At 57.5% G+C, this 12877-nt stretch overlaps 1 protein-coding gene across 2 annotated transcripts in view; it reads left to right on the top strand.

The window, feature by feature from the left end:
- The first annotated feature begins 4537 nt into the window (after window positions 1-4537).
- The window catches only part of LOC116953970 (vascular endothelial growth factor A-like), a 15853-nt gene continuing 7513 nt past the window's right edge, over window positions 4538-12877 (top strand). The window contains exons 1-4 of one of the 2 annotated variants that reach the window (XM_076052033.1): window positions 4538-4668; window positions 9246-9288; window positions 10482-10678; window positions 12278-12354. In XM_076052033.1, the coding sequence (XP_075908148.1) occupies window positions 4573-4668; window positions 9246-9288; window positions 10482-10678; window positions 12278-12354 (413 nt within the window). In that variant the 5' untranslated portion in view covers window positions 4538-4572. The other variant, XM_076052034.1, reaches the window with a different exon arrangement.

Raw genomic sequence — 12877 nt, 5'->3', positions numbered from 1 at the left:
GGCACACACACACTGGCACACACACACACACTGGCACACACACACACACACTGGCACACACACACACTGGCACACACACTGGCACACACACACACACTGGCACACACACACACTGGCACACACACACTGGCACACACACACACACACACTGGCACACACACACACTGGCACACACACACTGGCACACACACACACTGGCACACACACTGGCACACACACTGGCACACACACACACTGGCACACACACTGGCACACACACACACACTGGCACACACACACACACTGGCACACACACTGGCACACACACACACACTGGCACACACACACACTGGCACACACACACACACACTGGCACACACACACACACACACTGGCACACACACACACACACACTGGCACACACACACACTGGCACACACACTGGCACACACACACACACTGGCACACACACACTGGCACACACACACACACAGGCACACGCGCGCTGGGCCCGAGTTCATTGCAGACGCGGGGCCCAAGGTCGCGAGCTGCGGTGACGCGGAGTGAGAGGCGCGTGCGTGCGCGTGCGTGCGCGCGCGCGCCTCTCACTCCGCGTCACCGCAGCGGGGAGCGCGACGCCGCGCCAAAGCCGCGGGGTTCCATTCCCACTCGGGGACACCGACGATGATGATTATCTGGACCGGTCCTGGGCCTCCACTCGGACGACTCGGCCTGCAATGAGTACCGGGTGCCGTGCGTGTAAACATCGCCACTGGGGAGACAAAGGCGGCCGGGAGTGAAGCTGCCCACACTACGCCCCTCGTGTGCCGTGCGTCCGCGTGCGTGTCTCGGTGTGCGCGCGTCAGTACTTACGGGGGGAGGGGGACACGTGACACGCCCCCCCCCCACTCCCCCCCGCTCCCCCACCCCCCTCACCTTGAGGCAGGAGCGGTGAGAGCCTCCCGCGTGGCTCGGACCACGTGATCCCGAGCGCGCGCGCGTCAGTTTATGGGGAGCGGTGGCGCAGTGGTTAGCGCCCTGCGCTCCACACCCGGCGGTCCCGAGTTCGATTCCCGCTCACGATCTATAACAGCGCGCGAATATTCGAACCGCTCCTGGGCCACCCTCTAGGTCGACTCGGCCTTAAATGCGTCCCTGCTGCGGTGTACAAACAATCAGCACCGGGGAGACAAAGGCGGCCGGGCATGGTGATGGCCATCCACCCACGCGTGTGCGTATATGTCCTTCATAGGCGCTCGCTAAACAGCACTTGCCCCAGCAATCTGCTAAAGGCTACGCGGGGGATCTTTGTCATTGTCGGTCACGTGGTGACCTCAGGCAAGACAATGAGACGACCCCAGTGCAGTTCTTCAGGAGTTGTTGTTTGGTCCACGCGCCAAGGCTGGCCGCTTGCCGCGTGGTCGTGTACAGGCCCGGGGTGATGGGCGACTGACTTGTCGTCTGACCTGTTGTCTGACTTGTCGACTGACTTGTCGTCTGACTTGTCGTCTGACTTGTCGACTGACTTGTCGTCTGACTTGTCGACTGACCGGTCGACTGACTTGTCGTCTGACTTGTCGACTGACTTGTCGTCTGACTTGTCGTCTGACTTGTCGACTGACTTGTCGTCTGACCTGTTGTCTGACTTGTCGTCTGACTTGTCGTCTGACTTGTCGACTGACTTGTCGACTGACTTGTCGTCTGACCTGTTGTCTGACTTGTCGACTGACTTGTCGACTGACTTGTCGTCTGACCTGTTGTCTGACTTGTCGTCTGACTTGTCGTCTGACTTGGCGACTGACCTGGCGACTGACCTGGCGACTGACTTGTCGTCTGACCTGTTGTCTGACTTGTCGTCTGACCTGTTGTCTGACTTGTCGACTGACTTGTCGACTGATCGGTCGACTGACCTGTCGACTGACTTGTCGACTGACTTGTCGTCTGACTTGGCGACTGACTTGTCGACTGACTTGTCGACTGACCGGTCGACTGACCGGTCGACTGACTTGTCGACTGACTTGTCGACTGACTTGTCGACTGACTTGTCGTCTCACTTGTCGTCTCACTTGTCGTCTGACTTGTCGACTGACCTGTCGACTGACTTGTCGACTGACTTGTCGTCTGACTTGTCGACTGACTTGTCGACTGACCTGTCGACTGACCTGGCGACTGACCTGGCGACTGACTTGTCGACTGACTTGTCGACTGACCTGTCGACTGACTTGTCGTCTGACTTGTCGTCTGACCTGTCGTCTGACTTGTCGACTGACCTGTCGTCTGACCTGTCGACTGACTTGTCGACTGACTTGTCGTCTGACCTGTCGTCTGACCTGTCGACTGACTTGTCGACTGACTTGTCGTCTGACCTGTCGACTGACTTGTCGTCTGACTTGTCGTCTGACCTGTCGACTGACTTGTCGTCTGACCTGTTGTCTGACTTGTCGACTGACTTGTCGACTGACTTGTCGACTGACTTGTTGTCTGACTTGTTGTCTGACCTGTCGACTGACTTGTCGACTGACTTGTCGTCTGACCTGTGGACTGACCTGTTGTCTGACTTGTCGTCTGACTTGTCGACTGACCGGTCGACTGACTTGTCGTCTAACTTGTCGTCTGACCTGTTGTCTGACTTGTCGACTGACTTGTCGACTGACTTGTCGACTGACTTGTCGTCTGACCTGTCGACTGACTTGTCGACTGACTTGTCGATTGACCTGTTGTCTGACTTGTCGTCTGACTTGTCGACTGACTTGTCGACTGACTTGTCGTCTGACCTGTTGTCTGACTTGTCGACTGACTTGTCGACTGACTTGTCGTCTGACTTGTCGTCTGACCTGTTGTCTGACTTGTCGTCTGACTTGTCGTCTGACCGGTCGACTGACTTGTCGACTGACTTGTCGTCTGACTTGTCGACTGACCTGGCGACTGACCTGGCGACTGACTTGTCGTCTGACTTGTCGTCTGACTTGTCGTCTGACCTGTCGACTGACTTGTCGACTGACTTGTCGTCTGACCTGTCGTCTGACCTGTCGTCTGACTTGTCGTCTGACTTGTCGTCTGACTTGTCGACTGACTTGTCGTCTGACTTGTCGACTGACTTGTCGACTGACCTGTCGTCTGACTTGTCTGACTTGTCGACTGACTTGTCGTCTGACTTGTCGTCTGACCTGGCGACTGACTTGTCGTCTGACCTGTCGACTGACCTGTTGTCTGACTTGTCGACTGACTTGTCGACTGACTTGTTGCCTGACTTGTCGACTGACTTGTCTGACTTGGCGACTGACGTGTCGACTGACTTTTGGCTGACTTGTTGTCTGACCTGTTGTCTGACTTGTCGACTGACTTGTCGACTGACCGGTCGACTGACTTGTCGACTGACTTGTCGTCTGACTTGGCGACTGACTTGTCGACTGACTTGTCGACTGACTTGTCGACTGACCGGTCGACTGACCGGTCGACTGACTTGTCGACTGACTTGTCGTCTGACTTGTCGACTGACTTGTCGTCTCACTTGTCGTCTGACTTGTCGACTGACTTGTCGACTGACCTGTCGACTGACCTGTCGACTGACTTGTCGAGTGACTTGTCGTCTGACTTGTCGACTGACTTGTCGTCTGACTTGTCGACTGACCTGTCGATTGACCTGGCGACTGACTTGTCGACTGACTTGTCGACTGACCTGTCGACTGACTTGTCGACTGACTTGTCGTCTGACTTGTCGTCTGACCTGTCGTCTGACTTGTCGACTGACTTGTCGACTGACCTGTCGTCTGACCTGTCGACTGACTTGTCGACTGACTTGTCGTCTGACCTGTCGTCTGACTTGTCGACTGACTTGTCGACTGACCTGTTGTCTGACTTGTCGACTGACCTGTCGACTGACCTGTCGACTGACTTGTCGTCTGACTTGTCGTCTGACTTGTCGTCTGACCTGTCGACTGACTTGTCGTCTGACTTGTCGTCTGACTTGGCGACTGACTTGTCGACTGACCTGTTGTCTGACTTGTCGTCTCACTTGTCAACTGACTTGTCGTCTGACCTGTCGACTGACTTGTCGTCTGACTTGTCGACTGACATGTCGACTGACTTGTCGTCTGACTTGGCGACTGACTTCTCGACTGACCTGTTGTCTGACTTGTCGTCTGACTTGTCGTCGCCAGGTGCTTGGTCGGGGCGGTCTCTGCAGGTGAAGCCCTGCGCGCCTGAGCATCATCACTCACACACTGACACACTCACTGACACACTCACTGACACACACTCACACTCTTACACTCACACACGCACTGACACACACTCACTCACTCACTCATACGCTCATACACACACTGACACACACACACACACAGTCACTCATACACACTCACACACACTGACAGTCACAGTCACTCACACTGACACACACACTGACACACACACTGACACACACACACTGACACACACACTGACATACACACGCACTGACACACACACACTGACATACACACACACACTGACACACACACACTGACACACACACACACACTGACACACACACACTGACACACACACTGACACACACACACACGCGCGCTCACCTGGGCCCGCGCCGCGACCATGCGATCCCTGCCGACCGCCTCGGCTGCCGCTTGGCTCCTCCTCCTCCTCCACCTCCTCCTCCACCTCCTCCTCCTCCACCTCGTCGCCTGCCAGGTGCGGCCTCCCCCTCACCCCCCGCGTCCCCCCCCCCACAGCCCCCCCCCCCCCCACACATCCACACTGACACACACTGGCACACACTGACACACACACTGACACACTGACACACGCACACTGACACACGCACACACTGACACACACACTGACACACTGACACACGCACACACTGACACACAGCACACACTAACACACGCACACACTAACACACTAACACACTGACACACGCACACACTGACACACGCACACACTGACACGTGCACACACTGACACACTGACACACGCACACACACTGACACACGCACACACACTGACACACGCACACACACTGACACACACTGACACACACTGACACAACGATCCTCCGTATAGCCTTAACAGACTGTAGGGGCAAGTGCTGTTAGCGAGCACCTATGAAGGCCAGAACGGTACACGAGGGGGTGGGTGGCCATCACCACGCCCGACTGCCTTTGTATCTCCAGTGGCGATGTTTACACACCGCACCAGGTACTCATTTGAGGCTGAGTCGAACCTATGGGAGGGCCCAGAACCGGTTCAGATAATTGTCACTGGTGTTGGCCGTGAGCGGGAATCGAACCCGGGTCGCCAGGTTCATAGCGCAGCGCGCTAACCGCTACACTACCGCTCTCCACACTGACACACTGACACACGCACACACTGACACACTGACACACACACTGACACACTGACACACACACTGACACACTGACACACGCACACACTGACACACACTGACACAACAACAACAACCGCCATTCGCCAATAAGTCGCGGTGACGTCACCACGATGCTTGTGCCAGGCCATGTGCACCTTGAGGCCATGTGAAGTGTCGAACGCCCACTGGCAGGAGGTCACGGGGCAGACCTAGGTGCCACGGGTCGACTGACTGAGATGACTGGCTGGTGCACCACCTGTGCCCCCTACTGTGCCAACCTGCTGTGCTTTAGCCACCCGGCGCTCCGCTCGTTGTTGTGAGCGTCGCTCCTCCGCCCTCCGTTGTTGTTGGAGGGCGACTGCCTCCAACTGCCCAGTAGCGTCCTTCACGAGCCTCCTCCAGAGAGGCTGATCTTGACACCGCTGGTACCAGTCATCGGCAAGTCCACTCAGCTCCACGTCCTCCCTGTACCACATCACTCCATCTCTTCTCTAGCCCGTGCCGCGCCCGTCTAGCCCCCTCGATCCGGCCGAACAAAAGCTGTTTCGGCATGCGGTGGCTGGGCATGCGGGCTACATGACCCAGCCAACGCAGCCTTGCCCGCCGGAGGAGCTCACCGATGGGACTTTGCCCAGATCTTTCAAGGATTTGTGAGCTCCTCACACAATCCAGCCTGGTTAACCCCAGGATGGATCGTAGGCAGGCCAGCCTAAATGTTTCCAACTGGCGAAGATGCTCCATTAGGGGTTCCACGTTTCGCAAGCGTAGAAAAGGGAGGGAATGACCGTGGCCAAGAAGACCTGAAGCTTAGTGCGGAGCAGCAGACCAGGTAGCTTCCACACAGCGTTACGCAACCGATGAAAAGATATTACCGCTCGACTGATTCGGTGTGAGACCTCTGCTGTTAAACTGGAGCCGGTCATAAGCACACTGCCCAGGTATGGGAAACTCTCCACTCTCTCCACAACTGCCTCATCACCGATTGGGAGTTGTGGGGGTGGAGTGTCCGATGGTACAAAATACCCAGGCAGGTGCTTAGTTTTGGTGGGGCTGATGGTAAGGCCCCATCTCTTAGTGGCACGCTCCAGTCTCAGCAGCAGCGTCTCCAACTCCGCCTCTGAATGAGTAGCTATAACCAAATCATCAGCATACATAACGTGGTTGAGCAATAGGGAGCCATCCCTTGACCGCACCCGGGCATCGATCAGCCTCCCATTATATCTGTACCAAATGGAGATTCCCCCGGTACAGCTATTGAAGGCTTCACGAACTACGTGGTCAAAATAGATGTTAAATAATGTGGGAGCCAGAGGACATCCCTGTCGCACCCCAAGGTGTACAGGGAATGGGTCTGACTCCCGGCCACGTAGTTTTACCCGGGCCTGCTCACCATCATGAAGGTCCTTAATGATCGTGAGCAGAGGGTCAGGGACTCCAAAAGCACGAAGAACAACCCAGAGCCCAGGCCTACTGGTGGTATCATAGGCCTTGACCAGGTCAATAAAGCAGAGATGTAGGTCTTGTTGGAATTCCCTACACCTCTGCTATAGCAGATGGACAGAAAATATGGCATCTGTGCAGAACCGCCCTTTCCTGAAACCGCATTGGGGATCCGCAAGCCTCTCCTCAGCTTGCCTGGCAAGGCGATGTTAAATAATCCTTTCCAGGACCTTTCCCGGCACACTGAGGACTAAGATGCCCCTGCAGTTGTTACAGTCTGTGCGGTCCCCCTTCTTAAAGAGGGGGGCCACCAGGGCATCCTTCCAATCCTGTGGAACCCATCCAGTGGTCCAGATTGTTGTTATTATGTCATATAGGGCAGTCTGTGCACAAACGCCACCCTCTGTCAGCATTTCGCTTGGGAGATCGTCTCTACCCGGTGCCTTTCCTGGTCTCAGACTCCGGATCGCCTTCAGTACTTCCTCAACAGATAGCACCTCAGCCAACCACTCACAGGGGGTGACTTCTTCCAATATTTGAGGCACCGCTGCCTCAGCAGGGTCATCCCCACTTTGTGCCACGATGTTTTCCTGGCTGAGGGATTTTCCCTCCCCCAGGACCTCACAGAAATGCTCAGCAAATCTGCAAACCTGTTCCTGGGGGTCGGAGATTGGATCACCGTTTCTTCCCCTAATGATGGTAATAGGTATGGCGCTGCAGGTTACTTTTTTGATGGAGTTAAATAGAGATTTGTGATCGCGGGCCACTGAGGCAGACTCCATCTCCTCAGCAACCCGCGACCACCACCCATCCTTGCAGTGCCTCACGGCTCTCTGAACCTCCGAGCGAAGGCTGCGGTAAGCCTCCTCATTCTCTGACGTGGGATTCTGTAGCCGATGACAGTTGGCCTGTCGCTTTTTCTCAACTATCCTGAACACCTCCTCTGTCAGCCAGGGTCTCTGGGGAGGTCTGGACCGCGTTCCCAAAGCAGCCAATGCAGCTGCATGAGTGACAGTCCTAAACCTCGCCCATTTACCCTCGACATCAGGAGGAGTGGGTGACGATGCCAACCCCAGCCGCAAGCGATGATTAAATTCTTGCTTGCAACTTTCATCAGATAACTGAGACCAGGCCACTTTAGGTTGGAATGGGGTCCTGGGTGTACACCCACCACCGGAGTGGAAGAATGGCAGGCGCATCTTACAGATGACAAGTCGATGGTCAGAGGGCAGATCAGCTCCACGGTCGGTCCTGGTCTCAAGGACATGGGCTCGCATCCGCTGGTCCGTCACTATGTAGTCCAGCAGATGTTCTTGCTTGGACCCGGCATGCATCCATGATGTTGTGTGGATGCGCCGATGCCGGAACAGCCTGTTGGTAATTACAAGCCCATGGGCTGCACAAAAATCTAGCAGCCTCCTACCGTTGTTATTGAGCTGATCTGGCCCATGCCCTCCAATCACTCCAGACCAAGTGCCAGCATCATGACCAACTCGGGCATGGAAGTCACCCAACAAAATGACTCTATCCCGAGGGGCCACTTTAGCCAGCACCTGTGACAGGAGGTCATAGAAGGCATCTGACTCATCGGCTTTCCCTGCATCCCTCTATGTATGTTCGTCTTCGGTGGGGGCATGAGTAACCACGACCACCACTCCTCGCCTCTGGTTGATGGGAAGGCGAGCCCAAAGTTGCCTGGGGCTTACAGCTTCCCACACCTCACCGCCACGCTTCCACGCCCCCTTCATTCTTTTGTTCAAAAGAAGAGCCACACCCTGTTGTTTGGCAGCCTGCTGCCCCAAGTAGAGGACTGTTCACCCCTCATGGTGGCAGGAGCCAGAACCGGTCCACCGGACCTCCTGAATGCCACAGAGATCCAGGCGGTACCGGTCCAGCTCCCGACAGAGGAGTGGCAGCCTCTCCTCTGCAGTGAGCGTTCGAACATTCCACGTGGCCACACGAAGTGGCTTTTTGTTGTTTCTGGAGGAGCCCCGAGGGTAAAGATTCAATCTCCTGGCTCCGCCAATTGGGGTTTGGCCAGGAGACGTCATAGACGCCTGTCCCTCCGGGACCTCCGGCACAAGGTTATTTGTTACATTTTTAATTCGTGGTTTCTTGGTAAATTTTTGAAGGTGGAGGGGTTACCAGCCCCTCGCATCCGTCCAGAGCCCCCGTTTAGCCCCTGTGGTGGTCACAGACGCCATGAGGGGAGAGGCCAATCGGAATTGGCCCTCCCCCCACAGCACTGTCCACGACAGAGTTGCCCGTCCAGCACCGCAAGGAAGTAGGGGGTTGTTTTGCCACACACACTGACACACGCACACGCCTACACTCACCAACACACAAACACTCCCATTGCTCCCCCCAACCCTTCCACCCACTCACCCACACCCCCCTATCGCCTGTTATTGTTGCCATTGTGGTGGTTGTTGTGTTGTTGTGGGTCATTCTCTTTCAGGCGCTGAGCGTTCTGAACGGTCCCTACATGACCTCAAGTGAAGGTACAAGCCGCCACCCAGAGCTGCCATGCAGGCCCTGCCCCCAATCCTGGCCCTGCCCCCAACCCTGGCCCTGGCCCTGCCCCCAACCCTGGCCCTGGCCCTGCCCCCAACCCTGGCCCTGGCCCTGCCCCCGACCCTGGCCCTGCCCCCAACCCTGGCCCTGCCCCCAACCCTGGCCCTGCCCCCAACCCTGGCCCTGCCCCCAACCCTGGCCCTGCCCCCAACCCTGGCCCTGCCCCCAACCCTGGCCCTGCTCCCAACTCTGGCCCTGCCCCTGCTCTCACCCTGGCCCTGCCCAGACCCTGGTCCTGCCCCCAACCCTGGCCCTGCCCCCAACCCTGGCCCTGCCCCTGGCCCTGCCCCCAACCCTGGCCCTGCCCCTACTCCCAGCCCTGACCCTGGCCCTGTTCTCACCCTGGCCTTGCCATCAAAATGTGGCCTGGGGTCGCCTGTCGGTGCTGCGTGAGCGAGTTAGAAAGTGGACAGGTGAGTGGATGAGTGAGTGAGTGACCAGGTGAGTGACTGGGTGAGTGACTAGGCAAGTGACGAGGCAAGTGACTGGGCGAGTGACCAAGCGAGTGACTGAATGAGTGACCAGGTGAGTAACTGGGTGAGCGACTAGGCGAGTGGGCAAGTGAGTGAGTGAGTGACTGGGTGAGTGACCAGGCGAGTGACTGGTTGAGTGACCAGGCGAGTGACCAGGCAAGTGACTGGGTGAGTGACTAGGCAAGTAGGCAAGTGAGTGAGTGACCAGGCGAGTGACTGAGAGAGTGACCAGGCGAGTGACCAGGCAAGTGGGTGAGTGACCAGGCGAGTGACTGGTTGAGTGACCAGGCGAGTGACCAGGCAAGTGACTGGGTGAGTGACTAGGCAAGTAGGCAAGTGAGTGAGTGACCAGGCGAGTGACTGAGAGAGTGACCAGGCGAGTGACCAGGCAAGTGAGTGAGTGACCAGGCGAGTGACTGGTTGAGTGACCAGCCGAGTGACCAGGCAAGTGACTGGGTGAGTGACTAAGAAAGTGGGCAGGTGAGTGACCGGGTGAGTGACTGGGCGAGTGGGCAAGTAAGTGAACGAGTGACTGGACGAGTGACTTTCGAGTGCCTGGGCGAGTGACTAGGCGAGTAGCTAGGCGAGTGACTGGGTGAACGAGCGTCGTCATACCGCAGTCGCCTACCCCTCCCCTCTCCGGGCAGTGGTGCGCTTCGAGGAGGTGATGCAGCGCAGCTACTGCCGCCCCATGGAGACGATGGTGCCGGTGTCGCGCGAGTTCCCCGACGAGGTGGCGCACTTCTTCAGGCCCGCATGCGTGCCGCTGCTGCGCTGCTCGGGCTGCTGCAACGACGAGGGCAGCGAGTGCGTGCCCACGCACACCACCACGGTCACCATACAGGTGAGACCCACGCACACCACCACTGTCACCATACAGGTGAGGCCCACGCACACCACCACGGTCACCATACAGGTGAGAACCACGCACACCACCACGGTCACCATACAGGTGAGACCCACACACCACCAGGGTCACCATACAGGTGAGAACCACGCACACCACCACGGTCACCATACAGGTGAGGCTCACACACCACCAGGGTCACCATACAGGTGAGGCCCACGCACACCACCACGGTCACCATACAGGTGAGAACCACGCACACCACCACGGTCACCATGCAGGTGAGACCCACGCACACCACCACGGTCACCATACAGGTGAGAACCACGCACACCACCACGGTCACCATACAGGTGAGAACCACGCACACCACCACGGTCACCATACAGGTGAGAACCACACACACCACCACGGTCACCATACAGGTGAGAACCACACACCACCACTGTCACCATACAGGTGAGAACCACGCACACCACCACGGTCACCATACAGGTGAGACCCACGCACCATCACCACTGTCACCATACAGGTGAGAACCACACACACCACCACTGTCACCATACAGGTGAGAACCACGCACACCACCACGGTCACCATACAGGTGAGAACCACACACACCACCAGGGTCACCATACAGGTGAGAACCACGCACACCACCACGGTCACCATACAGGTGAGACCCACGCACCATCACCACTGTCACCATACAGGTGAGAACCACACACACCACCACTGTCACCATACAGGTGAGAACCACACACACCACCAGGGTCACCATACAGGTGAGGCCCACACACCACCACCAGGGCCACCATACAGGTGAGACTCACACACCACCACCAGGGTCACCATACAGGTGAGACCCACACACCACCACCAGGGTCACCATACAGGTGAGACCCACACACCACCACCACTGTCACCATACAGGTGAGGCCCACGCACACCACCAGGGTCACCATACAGGTGAGACCCACGCACCACCACCAGGGTCACCATACAGGTGAGACTCACACACCACCACCAGGGTCACCATACAGGTGAGACCCACATACCACCACCAGGGCCACCATACAGGTGAGACCCACGCACCACCACCAGGGTCACCATACAGGTGAGACCCACACACCACCACCAGGCTCACGATACAGGTGAGACCCACACCACCACCAGGGCCACCATACAGGTGAGACCCACACACCACCACCAGGGCCACCATACAGGTGAGACCCACACACCACCACCACTGTCACCATACAGGTGAGGCCCACGCACCACCACCAGGGTCACCATACAGGTGAGACCCACGCAGCACCACCACTATCACCATACAGGTGAGGCCCACGCACACCACCAGGGTCACCATACAGGTGAGACCCACACACCACCACCAGGGTCACCATACAGGTGAGACCCACACACCACCACCAGGGTCACCATACAGGTGAGACTCACACACCACCACCAGGGTCACCATACAGGTGAGACTCACACACCACCACCAGGGTCACCATATAAGTGAGACCCACACACCACCACCAGGGCCACCATACAGGTGGGGGCTCACGTCTCACACCCTCCCCCCTCCCCCAGGTGTATAAGAACAGACCGTCCCATGGGGGGGGCTTCCAGGAGCTCCCCTTCACGCAGCACAGCGAGTGCGAGTGCAGGTGACTACCCCGTGACTACCCCGTGACTACCCCGTGACTACCCCGTGACTACCCCGTGACTACCCCGTGACTACCCCGTGACTACCTCGTGACTACCCCGTGACTACCTCGTGACTACCCCGTGACTACCCCGTGACTACCCCGTGACTACCTCGTGACTACCCCGTGACTACCTCGTGACTACCCCGTGACTACCTCGTGACTACCCCGTGACTACCTCGTGACTACCTCGTGACTACCCCGTGACTACCTCGTGACTACCCCGTGACTACCCCGTGACTACCCCGTGACTACCTCGTGACTACCCCGTGACTACCTCGTGACTACCCCGTGACTACCTCGTGACTACCCCGTGACTACCTCGTGACTACCCCGTGACTACCCCGTGACTACCTCGTGACTACCCCGTGACTACCTCGTGACTACCCCGTGACTACCCCGTGACTACCCCGTGACTACCCCGTGACTACCCCGTGACTACCTCGTGACTACCCCGTGACTACCCCGTGACTACCCCGTGACT

This window comes from Petromyzon marinus, chromosome 53 (genome assembly GCF_048934315.1).
Source record: "Petromyzon marinus isolate PM22_M1 ecotype Great Lakes invasive population chromosome 53, UKy_Petmar_22M1.pri1.0, whole genome shotgun sequence".
Taxonomy (NCBI): domain Eukaryota; kingdom Metazoa; phylum Chordata; class Hyperoartia; order Petromyzontiformes; family Petromyzontidae; genus Petromyzon; species Petromyzon marinus.
Note: the sequence above shows the minus strand (reverse complement) of the source record. Positions and strands in the feature narration are given on the sequence as shown.